This window comes from Garra rufa, chromosome 13 (genome assembly GCF_049309525.1).
Source record: "Garra rufa chromosome 13, GarRuf1.0, whole genome shotgun sequence".
NCBI classification, from domain to species: domain Eukaryota; kingdom Metazoa; phylum Chordata; class Actinopteri; order Cypriniformes; family Cyprinidae; genus Garra; species Garra rufa.
The window spans coordinates 39,417,219-39,442,999 of record NC_133373.1 but is presented as its reverse complement, the minus strand read 5'-3'; the positions used below and the strand labels follow the sequence as shown (position 1 = coordinate 39,442,999).

The following is a 25,781-nucleotide window of genomic DNA, read 5'->3' as shown; positions in this document are numbered from 1 at the left end:
GATTTGCTGTGCGTTTTTGTCATTTCTATTAATTTTTTTCTATATCTAAAGTTTTTATACTTTAAAATAATATATTTTAGTTTTTTTGTTTAACTTATTTTCCAGATTTTTTGAGGGCTTGTGTATATTTTAATTTTTTTAAACTAAATTAATGTTCTCTTTTTATTTTAAATAGTTTGTAATTTAGTATAGTTTGTCATTTTTAAAATTAGGTTTTAATTTAATATTCTCTTTTTAGTTTCATTTTCATTTTTTTTGTAATTTTGCTGTGTTAATAATTTAAAAATATATGTATTTTTTGTTTTTGTTCTGTTTAATTTATTTCTAGATTTATGGGGGTTTATGTATATATATATATTTTTTTTTTTTTTTTTTACTAAATTTAAAAGCTAAATTTATTATATATTTTAATTTTTATATATCTATACAGTTTTTATATTTTATCTCTGAAAACTTCTACCAGTCATAAGGGTCAATTATTTTGAAAATTAAGATTTACAGTGGTCAACATTTGAAGTGAATCTAAGTTTATGAAAGTGGTCCTAAGACAAAAACAGGTATTTTTATAGGTTATGTTATGGTTATAGTTCAACTTTGATGAAAGGTTTTGATCCACTTCAAATGCTGAATAAATAAGCTTGTATGGTTTGTTGGGACAATAATTGGTCGAGATACAACTACACGAAGATCTGCAATCTGAGGGTGCAAAAAAATAAAAATATTGAGAAAATCGCTTTTAAAGTTGTTCAAAAAAGTTCTTAGCAATGCATATTACTAATCAAAAATTAAGTTTTGATATATTTATGGTAGGACATTAACTAAATATCTTCATGGCATATGATCTTTATTCTTAAGTTTATGTCCTAATGATTTTTGGCATAAAAGAAAAATTGATCATTTTGACCCTTACATTGTCTTTCTGGCTATTGTTACTTAAGACTGGTTTTGTGGCCCAGGGTCACAATTTATAAATTATATATGTGATGTGTATAATATTAATGTATTTAAAAAGTAATTTTAGCTGTCATATTGATAGCATATTAAAAAAAAAACTTAAGTACCTTACTTAATGTAATGTAATGTACTTAAGTAATCATTACCTGTGTGTTATCATTACCAATTATTACATATGAACATAAAAATACGAACTTTTTAAAATCACAAAAAAATGAAATTGTAGATTTCTGGGGCTTTTTTCCTTTACTTTTGTATATTTTATATATATTTGTGTTTTGTAAAAAAAAAAAAGTATAACTTTAAACCCATCAAAGTATGAAACAAGCACATCTGATTTTAGTCATATTTGTCTTTTTTTGATCCATTTTTGTTCTAGTATATGTAATAGTTTTTTATTCTTGAAAGAACTGTTAATCTTAAATTAATTGAATAATTTTAAATGCACTTTTATATCAAAGTGCAATTTCGGAATAGTGAATATTTATTGCATTTGTAAATTTTCACAAATAGATTGAGAATATCCATCTGAAGTGACTGAATCAACAAAACCAGACAGACTGCAGTTCATGAAGAACGTTTATTGTGAATGCATTTCTCCAGAGTTTATTTAGGAGTTGGCGTTGGGTCCTTTCTTCTTGCCGAATGTGGGAACCACGTTAACGAAGCGCCGGTTGTACTGGATGCGACGCTTGGCGCGGCCCGTCTTCTTCTTCTTCTTCTCCTGTTTGTCCACCTGCAGACGGACACAAACACGGTTATCATCAGAACTTCATCCATCCGAGAGACTAGAGGAAATGCATTTAATAAATAATCGACTTACTTTGGGGGTCTGTCCTCTTACTTTCCCGGCACGAGCCAGAGATCCGTGGACTTTACCTGATCGACACAAACACAAACCACAGCTTAACATCAACCCCAGAAACTAGAACAATCTCAGTCCAACAAACACTCAGCAAATAATTCAAACAAACATTTTTTAAATCACTAAACAAATGTTAAATGCAACCATTTTTAGAAGTTGAACCATTTTTAAACATTTAAGTTAAAAACTATTTAAAAACTTAAAAGTAACAATCTTTCATTTTCAACGTAACAATTTTTAAATGCGACATTTAACAATTTAAGTTAAATGCAACTTTTTCACATTTTAAACTAAGTAACTAAACAACTTTAAGCATTTTAAATGCAAATTTTAAATGTTAAATGGAACAATTATGGTAAAGTGATAAATATAACATTTAATCCCAGTCCAAGAAACATGACCTTTTTTTTAACTTTTTTAGTGATTTTTAAATGTTAAATGCAACAATTTTTAGATGTTAAACCATTTTTAAACATTTAAGTTAAAAACAATTTTTAAACTTAAAAGTAACAATTTTTAATGTTTAACGCAACAAATTTTAAATGCAACATTTTTTGTTTAACAATTTAAGTCAAGTGCAACAATTTTCTTAAAGTTAAATGCAGTAACTTTGTTAAATGCAACTTAAGGCAACAATTTTTACTTTTTAAATGCAAACGTTTTAAATGTTACATGGAACAATTATAGTAAAATGATAAATATAACATTTGATCCCAGTCCAAGATACATTACGTAAATATTTTTTAAACAACTATTTTTAATAATTTTTAAATGTTAAATGAAACCAGTTTTAGATGTTAAATCGTTTTTAAACATTAAACGCAACATTTAAGATAAATAAAAATTAAGTTTAAATATTAGTTATGTTCATCCCAACAATTTTTTTAACGTTAAAAGCAACATTTTATTTTTAACAAATTGTGCCAAGAGCAACAATTAAAGTTAAATGCAGTAACTTTAAAAGTTAAACGCAATCATTTTTACATTTTAAACTAAGTTAAATGCAACCATTTAAGCTAAAAACTAAAAATTTTAAAGTAAAATGCAACCATTTTTTTACATTTTAGATGCAACAGTTTTAAGTTAAATGCAAAATGTTTTAAATACTAAACTAGATAAATGTTAAACAACCATTTCACATTTAAAATGCAATACTTTAACATGCTAAATGCAAAACTTAAATGTTATTATAACCATTTTAAATGTTAGATTGTAACAATTATGGTAAAATTATAAACGTTGCATTTAATCAAACAGTCCAATCAACATTAAGCAAATATTTTTTAAACCACCCTTTTTAAAATCGCTAAATTTTTCATGTTTAATGCAACCAGTTTTAGATGTTAAATCATTTTTTGGACATTTAAGATAAAAACAAATTCTCAAACTTAAAAGTAACATTTGTTATTGTTCATCGCAACTTTTTTTTTAACGTCAAAGCAACATTCGACAATTTGTCAAGAGCAAAAATTTCTTAAAGTTAAGTGCAGAAACTTTAAAAGTTAAACAATTTTTACATTTTAAACTTAAGTTAAAAGCAACTATTTAAGCTAAAAACAAAATTTTTAAAAGTAAAATCATTTTACATTTAAAATGCAAAACTGTTAAATGTTAGATTGTAACAATTATGGTAAAATGTAAATGTATCATTTAATCACACAATCCAAGAAACATTAAGCAAATATTTTTTAGACCATCAAGATGAACAAATATTGATCTTTGTGATATGAAATTACCTTTTAAAAACAAAAAACAATCATACTTGATATTAAATATTATTTAAAAAAATGAATTGAATACATCTAACATTAAATAACAATTATATTTGATATTAAGAATTAAATTTTTATAAAAGTATTCAAAAAAATATTATAACAATAAATGTTAAGTATAAATAAAAAAATAAATAAATTGAATACCTCCCAGAAGTCTGGCAGCCACTTCAATAGTGCAGTGCTCAGTGACGCCGCAGTTGAGGAGAGTGGAGTCGTCCTCCAGAGGAGCTCCAGCCAGCAGGAGAACCTGGTCCTCCACAGACAGACCCTCCAGAGTCTGAACATGAGCCTGAAACACAACAACATCCTCATCAGACTCCTGCACACACACCACACCACACCACACCGACGTCACATCCACACACCGCTCACCTTGATGTCATTGACCGTCTCGTGTCCGGACACATCGAGTGTGTGCAGATTCTGAGCGCGCAGGAACAGCTGCATGATGAGCACTGAAACACACACAAAACACTTACAGACCGTTCACAACATTCACTGGAACACTCCAATCTTCTTATTACTATTTTAAACTACAAACAGACATTATTAATATTACTTGTAACAAAATGGTTACAAATAACATTTAAGTTACTTGTAATATTTTCATTTTTTTTTTTAAATGCAACAATTTTTTTTTTTTTGTTTAATGCATTTTTTTATTTTTTAATGCAACAATTTTTAATTGTTACATGCAACAATTCTTAAATGTTTAATAGAACTATTTTTAATGTTACATGCAACTATTTTTTGTGTTAAAAAAAGCATTTAACAAATTGTTGCATTTATTTTTTTATTTTGCAACAATTCTTAAATGTTTAATGCAACTATTTTTAATGTTACATGCAACATTTTTTTATGTTAAATGCAACAATTCTTAAATGTTTAATACAACTATTTTTAATGAATGAATGATGATGCATTTGTATTTTTTTTATATTTTAATGTTACATGCAACAATTTTTTGTGTTAAAAAAAATTCATTTAACAAAAAAATTGTTGCATTTTTTTTTTTTTTTACAACAATTCTTAAATGTTTAATACAACTATTTTTAATGTTACATGCAACAATTTTGTGTGTTAAAAAATGCATAACAAATTGTTGCATTTATTTTTTTATTTTGCAACAATTCTTAAATGTTAAATGCATTTTTTTTTAATGCAACAATTTTTAAATGTTACATGCAACATTTTTTTTATGTTAAATGCAACAATTCTTAAATGTTTAATACAACTATTTTTAATGAATGAATGATGCATTTGTATTTTATATTTTTTTAAATATTTTAATGTTACATGCAACAATTTTTTGTGTTAAAAAATTCATTTAACAAAAAAATTGTTGCATTTATTTTTTTATTTTGCGACAATTCTTAAATGTTTAATACAACTATTTTTAATGTTACATGCAACAATTTGTGTTAAAAATGCATTTAACAAATTGTTGCAAGATAAAAAAATAAAAGCAACAATTCTTAAATGTTTAATACAACTATTTTTAATTTTACATGCAACAATTCTTAAATGTTAAATGCATTTTTTAATGCAACAATTTTTAAATGTTAAATGCAACCATTCTTAAATGTTTAATACAACTATTTTAATGTTACATGCAACTTTATGTTAAATGCAACAATTTGATCAATAAAAAGCAACAATTTTAAAACATTAAATGCAACAACTTAAAAGTGAAATGCAACATATTTTGGTTTAATTTGTCAAGTGCAATAATTTCTTAAAAGTTTAAAATGCAATAAGTCTTAAAGTTAAATGTAACCCTTTTTTTAAAGCAACAATTGTTACATTTTAAACCTTTTTTTAAGTTGAAAGCAACTACTTAAGCTAAAAACAAACTTTTTTTTTTAGTAAAATGCAATTATTTTTACATTTTAAATGCAACGGTTTTAAGTTAAAAGCAAAATGTTTTAAATGCCAAACTTTATAAATGTTAAACAACCATTTTACAAAAATGCAATACTTTCAAATGTTAAATGCACCACTTAAATGTTATCATAACCAATTTTTAGATGTTAATTTTTAAACAATAAACACAACTTAAAGTAAACACTATTTTTAAAAGTTAAAAGTAACAATTTGTAATGTTCAACAACAACTTAAATGTTAAATGCAACAAATAAAATGTTAAATGTTTAATAAAAAAAAGTTTAACAATGTCAAGCGCAACAATTTCTCACAGCTAAATGCAGTAACTTCTAAAGTTTAATGCAACCTTTTTTAAATTAACTATTAAAAAATACATTTAAAATTGACATTTTAAACTAAGTTAAAAGCAACTATTTAAGCTAAAAACAAACATTATTTCGTGTAAAATGCAACCTTTTTCGTATTTTAAGTGCAACAGTTTTAAGTTGAAAGCAAAATTTTTAAATACTAAACTTGATAAATGTTAAACAACCGTTTTAAATGTTAAATGCAACACTTAAATGTCATTATAACCATTTTAAATGTAAATGTAACAATTATGGTCAAATGATAAATGTAATATGTACAGTAATAAGAATCGAAAAAGCCAAAACCCTTTCATTTAAAAATTAGTAGTTTATATAGTAAAAAAAAAAAAAAAGTATATCACATCACAAAAACTGTGCTGAACATCTGTGATGTTAGTTTCTAGAGAGAATGTGTGCGGACATGTTCTCATGACTGTCGTCTGTTCGCTAAATGACGGATTTTCTTACAGTTTTTGTAGCTGTTTGACTGCATCCTTACAGTAACAGATATGCGACTCACATCAAATATTTATTAGGAGTAATTGAACAGTAAATGTGTTTGTATTTCAGAGAAAACGCCTGTAAGTGCGTGAGTCGCGTGCGCGCGCCCCGAATCAACCACGCGGAGTAAATAAACGCGTATAAACGCCTCATTCTGACGGATTTCTGCTCGAGATGTGATTGTAAAACACGGTAACACTTATGACAACCATTCATGCGCTAATAACGTACATTAAACACGATAAACTCGACAAATAAGTGATTTGATTAGCAGGCCTTACATTGGATGATGCTAGTCGATCCGCAACTGGACGAGAAAAGGACAGCGCGCATGCGCGGAGCAAAGAACTCTGGGAAGCGCGCTGCCCACGTGACCGTGACGTGTCCTGCAATCAATATCATTTTTATTTAAAGAAATTAACATTATACACGAATTTGCCACTTGTGTACACTGTATATTATTAGATTATTTATTTTATAGCGAGAAAGTAAATGGCTCTTTGCAAACTAAATGTCCTACATTTTAAAACAACGCTAATACCAATAATTTTAACTAATAAAATAAGGATATATATACGATTAAAAAGATGATCGGTGTAAATTATTTTAACTAAAGATGCTTAATTTAGTTCGGTCTTTCAGACTTTCTGAATGTATATAAGTGGATGAATTATTTAGAAAGGAAATTTTAAAAAAGTTTAGAAAGAATTAAAAGTGAATCAATAAAATATGCAAATGTAAAAAAGTAACTGTAATCTGATTATGAACACCTTAAAAAGTAATCTTAATACAAACACTTAATTTCTGGAATCTGATTATGAAATACACATTACAAGCATATATATATATATATATATATATATATATATATATATATATATATATATATATATATATATATAAAGCATTAAATATTACAAAAATCAAGGACTACACATATTGTTTGATTAACCCTTGTAATCCCTTAATATTTTTTTTTTTAGTTACATCAACTTACCTTTCATTTCTTAAGGTTTGGGCATCATCACTCCAATTTTTTTTTAACTACTTAAGTTTGATTTGTTTTAAAAAATCATTGATTGTAGGATCTCAACAAACCTTCAGATTAATATTTCAACCAAATATCCTCAAACTATTATACTCAGTAATGTTTTTTAGTAAAACTGTAATATAGTTTTAATACACAAAATGCAAACCAAAACCGTACTACAAATAGCATTATAAAGAGTAATCTATTTATGTTAAATGCAACAACTTTTAAACGTTAAACAACTTATAAGTCTTAACCATTTTAAATGTTAAACCATTTTTAATGTTAAGCTTAACAATTTTTAAGTGTCAAACGCAACAATCTTTAGGTCTTATTTGCAACAATTATTAACGTTAAATGCAACAATTTTAAATGTTAAACATTTTTTGAAGATAAAACAATTTTAAGTGTTAATTGAAACAATTTAGGTGTTAAACAATTTTTTTAATTTAAAGCAAAAATTTAAGGTAAAATTAACCATTTTTAAATGGTTAAATGTTTTTTTAAATTATATTAAAACACAACCATTTTTAAGTAAACTAATTTTGAATGTTAAACGCAATTTTTAAAATTTAAAGAAACTTTATTTTTTAGTAAAATCCAAAATTTTTAAATGTTAAATTCAAGCATTTTTAAGTTAAACCATTTTTAATGTTAAAAGCAATTTTTCAAGGTAAAATCAACCTTTTTTAAATGTTAAATGCAACCATTTTTAAAATATTAAACAATTTTTTATGTTAAACATTAAGCGCAATGATTTTTAAGTGTTAAATGCAAGCATTTTTAGAAATTAAACCATTTTTAATGTTAAAAGCAACAATCTTTCAAGGTAAAATCAAGCATTTTTAAATGTTAAATGCAACATTTATGTTAAACAATAAGCGCAATGATTTTTACATGCAACAAGTTTTAAATGTTAAATGCAATAATTTGGAAAGTTTAGATGTAACATTTTAATTTTAAAAGCAAACATTTTTGGTGTTAAATGCATGCATTTATATTAAAAGCAACAACTTGAATGTAAAAAAATATTTTAGTTAAAAAATATTGAAGTTCAAAAACCTAATTTTTTAAAGTTATAAACAATTTTTACATTTTAAATGCAACAATTAAGTTAAAAGCAAAAAATGTTAACTGTTAAACAATTTGTCAAATGTAAAAAGAATTTGTAAAATGTTAAACAATTTTACATTTTAAATGCAATACTTTAAAATCTTATTGTAACCATTTAAAAAAAGTCAAATCTAACACACAGTAAGAATGAACATTTCAAATGACAAAAACCCTCAAAAGTGAAAGTTTATATATTTAAAGAGAATTAAAGTTGATATATTTACAAAACAACTCAAACAGAAGTAAAGGAGTCAGTCAGCCATGTAGGATGTCAATCTCTTTATTATGAAACCAAGTCAAAATAAAAAACGTCTTCATGTCACGTTTGTCTCTGAAAACAGGATCACATTGAGGAGCAGAGATGAGGATAAAGTCTTCCAGACGAATGTCAATCTGTCAGCGAACACAACTAAACCTCCAGAAGCACTAAACCAACTCCACCCTTTAAAAACTCACTTGCACTTAGAGGAAAAAAAAAAAAGCTCATTTTTCAACACGTGCCAACAAAAGGAAACACACAATGTGTGATTGGAGACGGATGAAAGCTGATGCTGAAGGAGCGGTAGAAACGGCCGGCGTGATCCGTTATGTCGGGGGCGGTGGGTAGTACTGGTTATACTGACCGTACTGGCCGTACTGACCCCAGGAGTTCTGACCGCCCCATGAGTTATACTGCTGCAAAAGAGAAAACACAGTCACGGAGTGCACTTCAACACACACAGACACTCATATGCAGTCAGAGAGCTGGACTGACCTGGTACCAGTTGTTGTAGTTGTATCCGGCGTGATTGGCCGTCATGTCCTGCATCATCTGACCCGAGGCTGCTGATGGGTCGTCTGACCGCTGTCTCTTTGAGTCCGGCTCCTCAGAGCTGCACACAAGACAAAACACATCAGACTCAAACATTCTCAACTCTGAAACAGGCTTTCAGTATACCAATGAAATTCAGTGGAATGGAATGTTATTTAAATCAGCAGAAACTATAAATATTAAATGTAAAAAGTTTTGCCACATCACTACACCGCAAAAAATGTATTTTTCAAATAAAACAGTGGAGTACATTTAAACAGAAACACTATTTTAGTTTTTCCTCTCTCAATTTTGTACTTAAAAAAAAAAAGTTTTAGTTCAATGAATTACATTTCAGTTATAAAGAAATGTGTTTAAGTGTTAAATGCAACAATTCATTCAATTTTTTATTTCAATTAAAAAAGATTTATTTTTATTTATTTATTTTTTAAAGTAAAACCAACCATTTTTAAATGTTAAAACATTTTTAATGTTAAAACTATTTTAAGTGTTAATTGCAACAATTTACTCAATTTAAAGCAACAATTTTTCAAGGTAAAAGTAACCATTTTTAAATGTTAAAAACCATTTTTAAGTGTCAATTGCAACAATGCAAGTGTTAAATGCAACAATTTTTTAATGTTAAATGCAATTAAAAGATATATATTTATTTTTATTTATTATTTATTTATTTTAAGTAAAATCAACCATTTCTAAAAGTTAAATGTGAGCCTTTTTAAATGTTAAACCATTTTTAAATGTTAAACCATTTTTAAATGTTAAAACTATTTTAAGTGTTAATTGCAACAATTTCAGTGTTAAATGCAACATTTTTTTTAATTTAAAGCAACACATTTTCAAGGTAAAATCAACCATTTTTAAATGTTAAATGCAACAATATATTTTCATTTAAAGCACCAATTTTTTAAAGTAAAATCAACCATTTTTAAATGCAACAATTACATATATTTAAAGCAACAATTTTTCCATTTATAATGTTAAACAATTTTATTTTGATTTAAAATTCACTCTAAATTCCCTTAATGTTGCCATTTTTATTTAAAAAAAATTTAATCATTCATGTAATACAACAGATTATTCAAGAACATTTGACATTAAATAACCATTTCACTTGACTTCAAAATTTCACATTTAATTCAATGTTTTACTTGCCCTCTCTTCTAATTATTGGGAAATTTACTAGCAATTTCTGAGTGAAAACTCTTTACAAAAATGTTTGTTTCTAAATCCTAAAAAAGAAAAACACTCATTCATTATTGTGAGGATTTTTTCTATTACAACGTAAAGGTGAAACGAAACCTCAGTGATTCTGCATGTTTTGGAAAAGTAAATGTAAGCCTTTTTAAAGAAAATTTAAAGAATACACGAATGAGAACAAAGAAATGAAAACTGAGTTTGATTAAAACAACAAATAAGGCAATGAGGTCAGAAAAATCACCTTCTCAAACAGAGAAGTTTTCATTCCCCATTGAACAATCCTTGTTTTAATTTCTACCTTCTTGTTTTCATCTCTTAGAAAACGAAACTGTGCAGTTGTGCATTTTCAGTAAACGTATCTTAATTTAAGGCTTTTTGGATATTTATACTGGAAAACAAGATAAAAATACTGAAGAGGAGATTCATTTTCTAAAACTATGAATTTAAGACTTTCTGCTCTAATTCAGCAATAAGGTACGTTGTCGTCGTGCCTAACAACGCCCTTCAGCCGTGATTTATTCACGATACAGCACGGCCTCAAGTACCTTATTGCTTTTATAAAATGGTTACCACACAATAAAAATATTAATAAAAAGAAATATATATTAATTTACATATATTAGGTTGCACGTTTTTATAAAGTAAAATCATTAACTGCCTTCCGCTGTAAAAAGTAGTCCCTAACTGCTAAAGCTTTGTTTACGTTGCTAAGGGTGGTTGCTAAGGAGGTTCAATGATACGTTGAGTGAAGCGGTCATAGCCGTGCTGTATCATGAATACGACAGCTGCTGACCAATCAGAATTGAGGAATGGAACTAACCGTTTTATAATTTTTTTTAAATTCTTTTTAAGGCAGAAACCGGCTGGTGTTCCTGAGAGCTGTGTAATAAACACAGATTCTCTGCAGTTTAATGAATGACTCGAGTGTAACTTACCCGTTCTCTGCTTTCCTCTTCAGCGAATCTTGCTCTGCTACGAGTCTCTGATGTTGTTCATATGCTGCCACCAGCCTGCGTGAAGAGAACAGCAGATACATCTCAAAACATGTTCAAAAACACCTTCCCTCATAGAAACCCATCAGTTTGACTCTCTCAGAGTGACTGGAGTCACTTACACATTGATGTCGCTGCCAAAGTCCTCCAGGAACTCGACTTTGCGCTGAGAGAAGGTGATGCGCTGATCCAGTGGCATTGAGCTGCTCAGCGCTCGGTCGAAACAGGCGATGATTTCAGCCTCGTTCTGCTGAACGTCTCCGCTGTACTCCAGCTCCAACAGGTTCAGGTACAGCTTCGGGTTCGTCTGCAGACAGAAAAACAACTATTAAATAAACTCAAACATGAAATAATAAGAGTTCACTTCTGTGAATTAAATTAAATAGCTTATTTCTAACTGTTGGGATCACATAAAAATCTTCCAGAGTTTTCATGTGGCATGTTGTTCAGGTCATTTTGAGTCATTAGTTAATGTTGTCACACTGGACTAAAACATATTGACTTCTCTCAAACTTGTTTTCTTTCAATTAGCACACCTTTTAGGTGTCTTAGACTGAGCTTATGCACGTTTTTGAGTGAACATTTTAACATGACAATGTTTAAATTTCTTTTTTGTAACAAAAAAAAGTCTATTCATTTATTTATTTATTAAATTTTTTTTTTTTTAAATATATTAAATTAGGGCTGTCAAACGATTAATTGCATCCAAAATAAGTTTATGATTACATACTATATGTGTGTACCGTGTGTATATATTATGTATATAGAAATACACACACATACATGTTTATTATCTGTTATCTCGTTAGTTGTCTTATTGTGTCCATTGTCCTATTGTGCTTTTGTGGTGTTATTTATTGTTATTGTATCTTGTGCAGCACTTTGGAAACCTTGTGTTTGTTTAAATTGTGCTATATAAATAAAATTGGATTGGATATTAAAAAATGTTTTTAGTTTTATATATAATCTAAATTAAATACAAGTAGAACTATTCATACATAATTTTTTTTTTATCTATACATGTATGTGTGTGTATTTATATATACATAAATATACACAGTAAACACACATTTAGTATGTAAAAATAAACTTTTATTTTGGATAAAATTAATCGTGATTAATCGTTTGACAGCCCTAAATTAAATCTATTTGCCATTCTTTTGTGCTTATTTACTGAAAATAAAACATCTATTATGATTTGTTATAATAAACATGGTTTTATAATATAATTAAATGTAAAATACATTGTGTTTAAATACATGCAAAAAAATACAATGTAGAATTTAATATACAATTTATTTGATATATTTTATTACACTGATTGTATGTCTCATCGATCTGAGCGTATGCATGTTTTTGAGTGAACTTTAAAAACAATGATAATTTTTTTTATAAAAAAAAAATGTCTATTTGCACAATTAATTAACAATTAATTTGTGTTTATTTACTAAAAGTAAAACATCTTTATTATAATTTGTCAAGTATGGTTTTATAATATAAATAAACAATACATTTTATATTTAAAAATATATGTAAAAGTAATTAAATATAATTAAATAATTTACTTTAGATATATTTTATTATATATTCTTTCAATAAGCACATGCTTTGGATGTCTTTTAAAATGTGTAATTAAATATATTTTTTTATAAATGTTTTAAACAAAAAAATTACTAAATATATATTTGAATTTTATTGTAGTTATTAAAATAAATATGTTTCATGTTGATTTAGTAAAAATAAACCTCTACCTCATCTTTTTCGACAGCCTCAAGCAGCACTTTCTTGGCCTTTCCGATGCTCTTCTGCACTTTGACGAGTTGTCGGGCCAGTTTGACGGCGAAGAACGACGACTCGCTGCTGTTCTTCCCGTTGGCGATGGCGTCCTGCAGCAAAGCCTCCGCTTCGTCCATGTTTCCGTGCCGGCGCTCCAGACTCACCCTCCTCAGCCTCACCATGGCCAGACCCGGGACGGCCTCCTCCATCGCCTTCAAGATCCCCCGCGCCTCATCGATGCTGCCTATAGAGACATCAATACACATCCCAATGACAAACTGTAGACAAACACGGAATTATACTAGGAATGCACTGAAATGAAAATTATTGGCCGAGGAGGAACAAAATTACACACTGGGCTGAAGGCCGATTACCGAACATGGGTTTTTCCACATGTATTTTGCCGATTTAAATACAGTTTACAGTTTTGCCTTGCTTTTCAAAATTAAAAAAAAAATTACAAAACAATTTAAAAATATTTACTTAACACTAGGGCTGGGCAATTTGGCTTAGAATCAAAATCTCGATTAATTGAACATTTTAACCCGATTACGATTAATGAACGATTATTTTATTTATTAATAAAATTATATTTAATTATATTTATATAATATTTATTTTTTTGCCCTCATAGTTCACTGACAAGTTTTGTACAGTAAATATGTTCACATATTACAAGCGAGAGATTTTTGGATGAAGGGTGCATTACTTGATTTTAAAATAATTGAAGGAAACACACTATCTACGATCTATGATTATTAATTGAACATCAGTGTTGAACAAATGAAATTAAAGCAAGCATTGCTTAAAACGAAAAGTCACATTTTTCTTAAATTAGTGAAAATAAATAACTTGCACTATTGGAAACAAAATAAATAATTTTCAATGTTTTTCATATTAAAAGTAGAAAATAAGCAGTATCTCTAAATAAAATTACCCTTGTATATCCTGTAAATACTTTTTACTGTATAAATACTGTTTAAGCTCTCCATCGACATGTCGGCGGAATAACGGAACGGAGCGCTAGTGTTTTTTAAAGGGAAAGTAATTGAAATAATCTTCCTGGAAAAATTTTAACGATTATAGGTTCTGAATGTCGATTTCGATTATTTTTCGATTAATCGCCCAGCCCTACTTAACACTAAACATTTTTAACATACTAGTAGACATTATAGTCTACCAACAAATCACAATTTAACTTAAAATAAGTTAGTAAAATAATATTCTTTGTCCATTTTTAAGACCCCCTTCTTGAATTAGGCAAGTGCTTTTAATCTACGAATAAACGCAGCCTTGCTGAGTAAAGGAGAATGTTAGAATAAATGCATTAATAGAGCTGTTGGAATGATTGTTAGCATTATTTTTGTCTTATTTTATTTTACAGAACAACAGTATAATTACAATACTAACATTTATGAATGTTGACTTTTATTTTGGTTTTATAACATAATTAAATACAAAATACATTTTCTATATTTAAATATTTGTACAAAAATGTAATAAAATAAATATGTGACCCTGGACCACAAAACCAGTCATAAGGTTAAATTTTACAAAACTGAGATGTGTACATCACATGAAAGTTCAGTAAATAAACTTTCTATTGATGTATGGTTTGTTAGGATAGGACAATATTTGACCGAGATACAACTATTTGAAAATCTGGAATCTGAGGGTGCAAAAAAATCTAAATACTGAGAAAATCACCTTTAAAGTTGTCCAAATTAAGTTCTTAACAATGCATATTACTAATTAAAAATTACATTTTGATATATTTATAGTAGGAATTTTACAAAAAATCTTCATGGAACATGATCTTTACTTAATTTCCTAATGATTTTTGGCATAAAAGAAAAATCAATAATTTTGACCCATGCAATGTATTTTTGGCTATTGCTACAAATATACCCCAGCGACTTAAGACTGGTTTTGTGGTCCAGAGTCACATATATAATTTATTTTATATATTTGATTAGACTGATTGTATGTCTCATTGATCTGAGCTTATGCATGTTTTTGATTGAACTTTCTAAAAACACAATGGTTAATTTCTTTTAAATTCTTAAAAATAAAATCTATGCACATAATTTTTTTTGTTTATTTACCGCAAATAAAACATCTATTATAATTTGTTATAATAAATATGGTTTTATAATATAATCAAATATAATGTACAAAAAAATGCAGCCTTGCTGAGCAAAGGCGAATGTTAGAATAAATGTGACCCTGGACCACAAAACCAGTCTTAAGTCGCTGGGGTATATTTGTAGCTATAACCAAAAATACATTGTATGGGTCAAAATTATTGATTTTTCTTTTATGCCAAAAATCATTAAGAAATTAAGTAAAGAATATGTTCCATGAAGATTTTTTTGTAAAATTCCTACTATAAATATATCAAAATGTAATTTTTGATTAGTAATATGCATTGTTAAGAACTTAATTTGGACAACTTTAAAGGTGATTTTCTCAGTATTTTGATTTTTTTGCATCCTCAGATTACAGATATTCAAATAGATGTATCTCAGCCAAATATTGTCCTATCCTAACAGACCATACATCAATAGAAAGCTTATTTATTGAGCTTTCATATGATGTATACATCTCAGTTTTGTCAAATTTAACCTTATGACTGGTTTTGTGGTCCAGGGTCACAAATGTATTAATAGAGCTGTTGGAATGATTTTTGTCTTGACTTATTTAATTTGTTAGAACAACAGTAAAATCACAATACTAACATTCATGACTGCTGACATTTATTTAGTGGTAAACCTGCAAGAAGAGCTCAGTCCTAGTGTTTGCTGGCAGCAGCAGATTTGTGAATGATTGTCATCTTTGGTCTTTGAACCCTGGCTAAGGAGCTGCTGTCAGAATAAACACAATTGGTGTCTGGTGTATTAGACAACAGAACGTTCTGGAGTTGATTGACTAATGGATGATTTCAGTCATCATACAGTAACCTTTCTCTTCTCATGAAGACATGCGATGCGCTTCTAAACAGTCTCTCGCTGTCGCTGCTCGGAATGATTTATGTGTCTTTCTCTGACAGTTTTAAATGCGTCCACACTGACCACATGTTTGATCATTAGTGCACGCCTCTATTTGATCACCTCATTGTTCGCCATCATTTATTCGGCCTTTAGAATAATTTCAGTTGCCAAACATTCGGTGCATCCCTAAATTACACACTGTACCTGACTGTACATAATATAAAAACATAGGTTTCTAATTCAACAGCATAAGCGATATGTTACCTTGTTGCTCCTCAAAGGCGGCCCAGAGCAGGTGAACGGTGGGTTTCTTGGGCAGGTGTATGGTGCAGGCCTTCTTGAAGATGTGCCGGACGCCTTCGACGCTGTAGCTCTCCAGATACTTGGCGTACTTCACAGGACAAGAGAGACAGAAAGAGCGACAGAGAGAGAGAGATAACAGAAGAAGAGGGGAAAGAGCACATAAAAATTGAGCTTTCATTTCGCATCCCTGCAACTGCTGAATTTCCATTGACAAGATCGTTTTGAGAATTTCTGTTTTAAACCCATCAGCACCTTCATGGAACCAATAAGATAAGTTTCTGTAAGGTAGAAGGAGACGGAGAGGTGCAACGTAGTTGGCAAATGCTGCAGTCAAATCTTGTGTGGCAAGCAGGCCATCCCCTAATATAACAGATACAGTCAAATATCAACGTTACACGCAAAGAGTGCAGCAAGTTTTACTGTGGAAGTGATGATATCGTTGATGGGGAAGCAAAGGGTGGACAGAGGGAATGAGGTGCGGGCGCCAGCTGCGAATAACTACCTTGATCCAGAACTCCTCGTAGAGCGCGCAGGCGATCAGGCAGCGCTCGAACAGAACCACCACGCGCTCCGGCGTCCCGTTTTCCAGCTCGAAGTCCAGGTACTCCCTCCAGTTGTTCAGCTGCGTCTTCTCCAAGGCTTTGACGTGGAAGTACGGCCGCTTTATCTGCAGAATGACAACAGCATTCGTTAACAGGATGACAAGCAGTGGACCACAAAACCACTCTTAAGTAGCACTGGTATATTTGTAGCAATAGCCAAAACTTGTTGCTTGATGTTTTCTTTTATGCCAAAAATCATTAGGATATTACGTAAAGATCATGTTCCATGAAGATGTTTTGTAAATTTCCCACCGTAAATATATTATAACTTAATTTTTTGATTAGTAATATGCCATAATCAATCAATCACAGGGCTTGTCACCAAAGAACTTTAGGGATGCAATGAAAATTGACCAAATAATTAGTTTTTCCTTAAATAATTTAAAAAAGTAATTTATTTGAATACAAAAAGTATCTATATATTCAATATTTCTCCTTCAAACTGTATTCATTTAAAAACAGATAAAGCTACATTCTGTTGTGCATAATGTGGGACTTAATTATAAATAAGCCTGAAATACAGCAGGACTCATATTTTGAGATGTTTTTACTACTTCCAGCTGCACTAAAACATATTTGAAAAACAAAAAGTAAACACTGTCTAAATCCATTAATAGTCAACTGTAAGCAATCTTTTGCCATAAATGTATAATGTTTATTGATTTTGAACTGTTCTGAAACCACAACCCTGTAGAACATTTAATTCAATTACAATCAATTTAATGCAAGTTTAATATTCGCAATAAGCCACATGTTTACTGGCCTAAGACTATTTAATTATTATCTGAAAATAATAATTAATACTTTTGTTGTACCATTCAGAAAATTTAAGATTGCTTAATGACCTTAAATAAGATCAAACTGAATTTGAGACTTGAAGTTCAAGTCTTTCTTCAGTTGCAAAGAAATTAGGGTTTCTGAGCAAAACATTTCAGGATTGTTAGTGGACTTCAATGGTGCTCAACAGATTGAAGGGTAAAAATGCAGTTTCAGTGCAGCTTCACAGACCTCTAAAGAATTCCAGCCGAAGCATAAGGGCCTTATCTAGCTAAACGATTCATTTTCTTAAATATAAAAATGTATAATCTTTTTTTAACCTCAAATGCTGGTCTTGTCCAGCTTTGCAATGCACAATGCTTACTCCATTTTCTCATTCAACTTCAAAATCACCCTACATCGCTGCAGAAGAACCTACCCAGTGTTTACAAAATGAACGTGCAAAGAAGATCAAGCACCCTTAACAAAAAAGGTAAAACAGCAACGATTTTGAAGTTGGTGAAAATAAGAGTTTTTCGACAAACCCTAATCGCTTTGAACCGGACTACAGAGAACACATGCGCATCACAGAGCTAGACAACAACAGCATTTGAGGTTAAAAAGTGTATAAATAATTTGTTAAAGAAAATAACAGATTGTTTCACTAGATAAGACCTGTATTCCTCAGCTGGGATTGTTTATGAGCCCTATGAAGCTGCATTTAAACTGCAATTTAAAGCTTCAATCCTTTAAGCGCCATTGAAGTCCACTATATGGAGAAAATCCTGGAATGTTTTCCTCAAACATAATTTCTCTGCGACTGAAGACAGACAGACACGAATATCTTGGATGACGAGTGAGTAAATCAGGAAATTTTTATTCTGAAGGAGTAATCTTTTAAATCTGATCAAACTGAATTTAAGACCTTTTAAGGACCCCTGAGAAAATCAGCAGACTAAACAAAGGCTAATCCAATCACTAACCCTGAGTAAGAACAGTAACGCAGTTTATAATCAGATCAGGAGTCCTGCAGAAACACTCACCCCTTCCTCGAAGGCCCAGCGCTTGCTGACTTCGTGCTCGTTGTGGTTGAACGTCTCCTGGCGCGTCTCGGTCACCTTATGCCTCATGTTCTCGATCTCCGTCACTCTCTGGAGGGCAAAACACAGCGTCCTGAGCATCGCATCGAAGGCGCAAACATTTTATCTCGTCTGATGTCCAGCTACGCAAAAGGTCTACGTCACCATGAGTTTGACAGAAACAGTACGGTTTGCACACCCAGTGAATCAGCTCTGGCCGGTGCTGGGAGGGGGACGGTGGCATTTCGTCACGAGCCCGTCCCACTTTTAGCCCAAGTCCCTGATTGGATGCCAACCTGGACCCTCAGGTTTTCATTGGCTGCTAACGGAAAGACACCTCTTCAAACCTGCACACGTGTCCAGGATCAGACGCCCTTGCCTACCTCTGCCATGTTTTCAACCCCGCAGACGAAAGACAGCGCTCTTACCTTAGCGGGATCCGGCAGGTCGTCCGTACCCGGCGGGAGCTCTTCACCCGGCGCGTCGTCTCCGCTGGGCTTGTTGGCGTTTGCCAGCTCCACTCTCAGCTGCACAAACTCCTCCTCAGACAGGAAGTGCTTGGGGTTGTTGCTCTGGACGTGCTCTTTGAACCTGAACAAAGTGCAATGGTGTTTTATAAACACGAGCAGTGGGAACAATTAATGACTAAATCAATGCAGTCGGATGCTCACTTCTGGAAATGCTGCTGGTACAGCTGAGTGGGGATGCAGAGGATGCGGTCGTAGACGGCAGTGACGTTGGCCAGCTTCCCCTGCTCCGTCTCCCAAGCGATGTAAGCCTCCCACAGACGGTCAGAGCGGAAATCCGTTCCACAGGCCAGGACTGCATGTTCATAGGACCTGAAAGAACACAAGCAAGTCACTTAATCGGGGAATTTGCTTTTAATTATATTTTTGGGTCATTCCTGGAAACGTGGTGGTTCACTAAAATAAATGGTTTAAAGCTTTTCAAAATACTTTGGTATGCCCATTATAATGAATAAAAATAATGTGTTTTAATATTTTTAGCATAAAAATAATATCTTATATTGATCTTAAACCAAGCATTTTGCCATGTGCCTGAGGCACTTCACTTTGTACTCAAGTATGTACTTAAATTTACAAAATATGCATAGTATATAATATCCATAGTATAAAATATGCATATTACATAATATTCTAAAAACAGGTCTTCCGTCTTCATTTGACCCTCTAACTCCAGCACTCTCTATTTTCTCTATATTTTTTTCTATTTATTATACAATTTTTTTTCATTCTCTCCATTTTACATTTAATATATATATACACACATTTTAAAAATGTATACTGCATTAAGCTGATCTGAGATTTGTCACAGCACTTATATAGAATTGCTCTTTGGTGTATTTTGACTGCTTCCATTGTCTGCTAAATGACTGAATGTAAATGCATAGTGTCTGATTATGGCAATAATTTAAGCATTTACTCGTGTTCCTTTCTTGTGAAGAATATTTTCAAAAAAAAAAAAAAAAACTGCAAGATGTTTTATAAAAAACAGACTTTAAAGTTAAAGTCTGAACTCAACCTTGTCACACTAACCATTCTACGCCTGTAATAATTTAGATTCTGCTCACATGTGACATTATTTGCCAGAAATTATTTAATTCAGGGGTTTTTTAATAGTGCTGCAGAAAATGGTTAGTAGCAATCATACTTAATACTTATGCATTCATTTTTTGAGATGTATTATAGTCAGAGAGAGTACTGTCAAGCTTAACAACTCAACCCCATCACATAAAATTAAGATGGGAAATTATTATTTTTCAACATTTTATTTTAATCCCCAAGTATATACAATGTACTTGTTCTACTGCTGACATATAAGGTCTACTCTCCTACACTACATGAGGAGCAGTGGACATTTTAATATACAAAATATTTTCATAGAGCATGATCTTTACTTAATATTTAGTGCTGTCAATCTATTAAAAAAATAATAATAGCAAATTTTTATTATTCGCAATTATATCTGACATTAAAGTTTTTGTTTAATTTCATTAAAAAGCGTTAATTAAATATTTTTAATGTCACCACTATTAATATCCTAATGATTTTTGGCATTAAAAATATTTTGATAATTATCGATAATCCATACAATGTATTTTAGGCTATTGCTACAAATGTACTTGTGCTAATTAAGACTAAAGATTTTGTAGTTCAGGGTCACAACTATTACAACAATAATTCAATAACAGTTGATTATATGCAACCTACTGGCATAAATGCGCAGTAATCATAAATAAACTGAAACCACACGCCTGTAGAACCTGCATCAGCGCAGTGTTTTGACTGTGAACTTGTGGCATATTTTTGAGGTTGTTAAAAGCTGCACTCACGCTCTGATGCGATTTTCAGCCTCTCCGTCGCTGGTGTCTTGGTTCTCTCGCAAGAAAGTGATATAGTGCAGCCACAGGTCGACGCTGAGCGGAATGGCCTGCAGACCTCGACGGTAAACCTGTGTCAGAAAAAAAAGATTCAAATCGATTAATTTGTGTGATGCTTTTTATCAAAACATGCGTGTTAATCTAATGACAACATGTTAGGTTTCATTTCAAAAGAAACAAGAAATAGTATTAAATCCCTGCTGTATTAATTTCTTTTGACGTAAGATCATAAGCTTTGCTTTTTTTAATATGTTCTGGTGACTTTACAACAACAAAAGCTAATGACTCTCATTAAATTTGCAGTTTGATCAGTCCTGAAGTCAGTCAGACTCACCTCATCAGCCATGTGTATGTAGCCGTGCTTCTTCTCGATATCAGCGTACTTCTTCCAGTAGCCGTAACAGTAGGGATAGTGCAGGAAAAAGTCATCAAATGCCTTCCGTGAAGCCACCAGGTGGTTCTGAAACAAAGCAAAAGCTCATAAGCCACTGATGAAAATCTGCACTGCATGTGGCACTTTAATATTAAAGGGCCTCACCTCCTGTTCAACATACTGCAGAAGATACACCCAGCCGTTGAAGTCCTCAGGATTATCCTCCACAACCTTCGAGAGCCGCTCGTATTCTGTGGGAAGCGCAGGTTCTTGTCCGGCGGCTGTGTCTGCGTCTGCGCTTGCAACTGCATCTGCCGCTGGCTCCACCGCTTCTGCTGTTTCTTTGGGCGCGTCTTCCAGCTCCATATTGGACGGGCTCTCAGAGTCGCCCGCTCCCGCCTGCTTGACCGCGTCCTGCTCCGCGTGCTGTCCGTTCGATTCCGCCTGCTGCTCGGAGCTCTCCGCACTGGGCTCTGAAGCGCTGGCTGTGTGGTCAATGTTCTCTGCTGCAGATTTGATGTGCTCCATGGAATACAGCTGGAATTGTTCTAACGCAGACACCTGCTGGATCTGCTCGTGTTCTTGGCTTTCCGGGTTTGCGGAAGGAGGCTGTGCCGCCGTCCAGTCGGTCGCGGTCGGGTCTGTGTCGTCTGCGCTCTCCATAGCAGGAGCGTCCCCGTTATCAGGGGCATTCGTGTCCAACATCCCGGTCATGGGCTCACCTGAAACAAACACATCAAATGCACATGTAAGTCTGAACACAACATAACAGTCTCATAGTTTTCAACCAAGCAATATTGTGACTTTTGAAACTATTTACAGGGTTTTTGTCAATTTTAAAAGTAAAACTTAAGAAATACATGGCAAGAAAGACTATACACTATCAGTCAAAAGATTTAGATTTTTTTATGAAGTCTCTTCTGCTCACCAAGCCTGCATTTATTTGATTCAAAGCACAGCAAATTTTGAAATATTTCTGCTACTCAAAATAACCGTTTTCTATTTGAATATATTTTAAAATGTTATTCCTGTGATTTCAAAGCTGAATTTTTTGCATCATTACACCAGTCACACAATCCTTCAGAAATTATTCTAATGTTCTGATTTGCTGCTCAAAAAACATTTATTATTATGTTGAAAACAGCCGAGTAGAATTTTTTTCAGGTTCTTTGATGAACAGAAAGTTCAGAAGAACAGCATTTATCTAAAAAAGAAATCTTTTGTAACATAATTAATATTTTTATCATAATGTTTGATCAATTTAAAGCCTACTTGCTAAATAAAAGTATTAATTTCTGTAATTTCTTTCCCAATAAAAAAAAAGATACTGACTATACGCTTTTGTTACAAAAGCTTTTTATTTCCGATGAACACTGATCTTTGGATCTTATATATTCATCAAATTATCCTGCAAAAAAACTGTTTTATTGATAATATTGACAATAATCATAAAAAAAACGTTTCTTGAACAGCAAATATGCGTATTAGAATGATTTCTGAAGGATTGTGTGACTGGAGTAATGATGCTGAAAATTCATCTTTGATCACAGAAATATAAAACAGTCTAAAATATATTCAAATAGAAAGCAGTTATTTTAAATAGGAAAAATATTTCACAATTTTACTGGTTTTGCTGTACTTTTGACTGTAAGTGTATGTCAGTATTTTCTCCAAATGGAAATATCTAATATCTAAGAATGTTTAGAATAAAAATACTAAGACTTAAGAACCTAATTTGCGGAAGGCTTCTTTAACTTAAACAAAAAGTTGTGATATAACAGGTCGACTCCACAAAAACATTCCAGTAGTTTTGAAAATGCATATGATTACGTTCATTTGCATACGTTTTTAAGCTTTGCACTGCTAACGATAATTATTCGTTTCGGCATATTTTCAGTGTGTTTGAACAAGTATCGATTGAACTAAATGCACATGTAATCTCCGTATAAAACACAAACGAATCATAAATGCTTTAGAGGTGACCACAGAAAACATACACGAACGGAGACCCAATAAAGAACTTATTCACGGTTCTATGAAATGTTTGTATCGCGTTTCCTGGTTAAACGACACACCGTAATGACACGTCGGAGATAGTTTGCGAACATATACGAGTAACATTATTGATCAAAACACGCTTTAAAAAGCATTCGCTGGCATTTCAAATTTCAAAAATAGCAAAACGTGTTGTTAAAGTGTGAAAACGCTCTGGTTTCGGCCTGGTCTGTTCACGCGCTAACGTTAGCTAAACTGCTAACAAACCGACGCCGCTCATTTACCTCAGAGTTTTCTAGACGCAAAAGCACACGGATCGCGGGGAAATCTACGGGGGGAAGGATACTCACCAGAATCTTCCATGAAACTGGGTTTAAACGGCAGGTATTTTCACAACTTCTTCGAAGTTTTATGCGCTGGATAACATGTGGTCGAACGGCCGCGCTGTATGTATCGCATTCAACACCCGTTGCGTCGAGCGACGAGAGAAGGACACGAATGTTTCGCGCCTGCGCACTGAGCCGCACAACTCAAAACACGAGTGACGTCATTCCTGGGTTACCGACAGGGGGCGTAACAATAGGGCCCACAAAAATCATGCGGGTCAAAATGGAGTCTATTTTTTATTTTTTTTAATTGCAAAACTTGTACAACGCATACAAGAACAGCGAAATTAGACCCTGATAAATTCCTACAAGGAACAATCATAAGATAAAAACAATAATATTATTATTGAATCAAAAAATAATATTATAAAAAAATTTGATAAAATAATATAAGATAAAAAATTATATTCTAGATTTTGCGTACATCAAATTATGGTGCAATCCATACGCTGTAAAAAGTTTTCACCAGATTCAACTTAAAAACCTAAGTTTAGCAGCTGCCCTAAGACTTTAAGTTAAATCAGCTTAAAACTACAAGTCATTTTAACTTATTACAATAAAAATGAGTTGATATAACTTGTGAGTTTAAATGACTTAAGTTGATTTAACACGAAATCTTAAAGTCCCCCTGAAATCAAAATTAAAGTTTTTTTGCTTTCAGTATGAATATATTAGTCTTAATATTATCTATAAGCTAGTGTGCTTCAAAACAACGACAAAATTCGCGTTTACAAGATATGGGCATTCAAAACTTACAGTCTCGTCACTTCCGCCAATATGAATCAAGGATTTTGATGATATCACTGTGCACTTCAGTTTCTCATCAAACGTTCTGTCCAATCAAATGCTCTCTAGAGTCCGTAGTGTCCCGCCCCCTACCCAGAGACGCAATACCCGGAGCAGATCATATGCGCTCATGTGTGCGATCGGCATGTATTAAACTACACAGCCTCAGCATGATTATGATCACTATTTTGTTTTAGCAAGAGTTTCATATTGAATCTGTGGGGTAATTTATTAGTCTGTGGCTGTCATAAGCTTACAAATGCAGCTTTACCGAGCTCAACGGCTCTGGCCCGAGCAGATATTAATGGAACGCTATTGGCTATTAAAAATAAGTGGGCGGGGCTGGGCGATATGTTTTTGTTTCAGTTAAAGTACGTCACCACATAGAATAACGCTGCGTGTTTCAAGGCACTTCAGTGGACCTTTAAGGCAGCTGCTAAACTTAAGTTTTTAAGCTGAAACTGGTGAAAACTACAAGTCATTTGAACTTATTACAATAAAAATGAGTTGATATAACTTGTGAGTTTAAATGACTTAAGTTGATTTAACTTAAAATCTTAAGGCAGCTGCTAAACTTAAGTTAAGTTGAAACTGGTGTAAAATTTTTACAGTGTACAGAAAAGTATAAAAATGAATTGCATCCTTTTAGAAAAATTGTCATTATGTAACAAAGATATAGCACTCTTTTTGTTATTTGTAAGTCTAACAGAAGAAAAAGGGAAAAAGACAGGAGATTTAAGCCATTTTTGCTTATGAATAAAAAAATTGCATTCAGCATACGAAAGTTAACAACATATTCAACAAATAAGTGTTTTGGAATTTCATAATAAAAAACAACATCACAAATTTGCCATTTATTCGAAAT

The 25,781-nt window shown here is 31.6% G+C and overlaps 2 protein-coding genes across 3 annotated transcripts; both read right to left on the bottom strand.

Annotated features, from left to right (window-relative positions):
- Positions 1–1,515: 1,515 nt before the first annotated feature.
- On the bottom strand, positions 1,516–6,657 carry faua (FAU ubiquitin like and ribosomal protein S30 fusion a). Its single transcript, XM_073816747.1, has 5 exons — positions 6,608–6,657; positions 3,967–4,049; positions 3,739–3,883; positions 1,778–1,833; positions 1,516–1,690 (listed from the first exon to the last, which is right to left on the bottom strand). The coding sequence occupies exons 2-5, from the start codon at positions 4,039–4,041 to the stop codon at positions 1,565–1,567; spliced, it is 402 nt and encodes a 133-aa protein (XP_073672848.1). The 5' UTR covers positions 4,042–4,049; positions 6,608–6,657; the 3' UTR covers positions 1,516–1,564.
- A 2,076-nt stretch (positions 6,658–8,733) lies between these two features.
- prpf39 (PRP39 pre-mRNA processing factor 39 homolog (yeast)) lies at positions 8,734–24,242 on the bottom strand. Of its 2 annotated transcripts, none has more exons than XM_073853188.1 (14): positions 24,095–24,242; positions 21,915–22,471; positions 21,711–21,836; positions 21,329–21,447; positions 19,647–19,814; positions 19,404–19,566; positions 18,940–19,047; positions 17,041–17,205; positions 16,500–16,626; positions 13,221–13,489; positions 11,592–11,776; positions 11,413–11,487; positions 9,224–9,341; positions 8,734–9,144 (listed from the first exon to the last, which is right to left on the bottom strand). In XM_073853188.1, the coding sequence occupies exons 1-14, from the start codon at positions 24,105–24,107 to the stop codon at positions 9,055–9,057; spliced, it is 2,283 nt and encodes a 760-aa protein (XP_073709289.1). In that variant the 5' UTR covers positions 24,108–24,242; the 3' UTR covers positions 8,734–9,054. The 2 variants fall into 2 exon arrangements, with proteins under 2 accessions (XP_073709289.1, XP_073709290.1); XM_073853189.1 differs by having other exon boundaries at positions 8,734–9,141.
- Between the last annotated feature and the right edge of the window lie 1,539 nt (positions 24,243–25,781).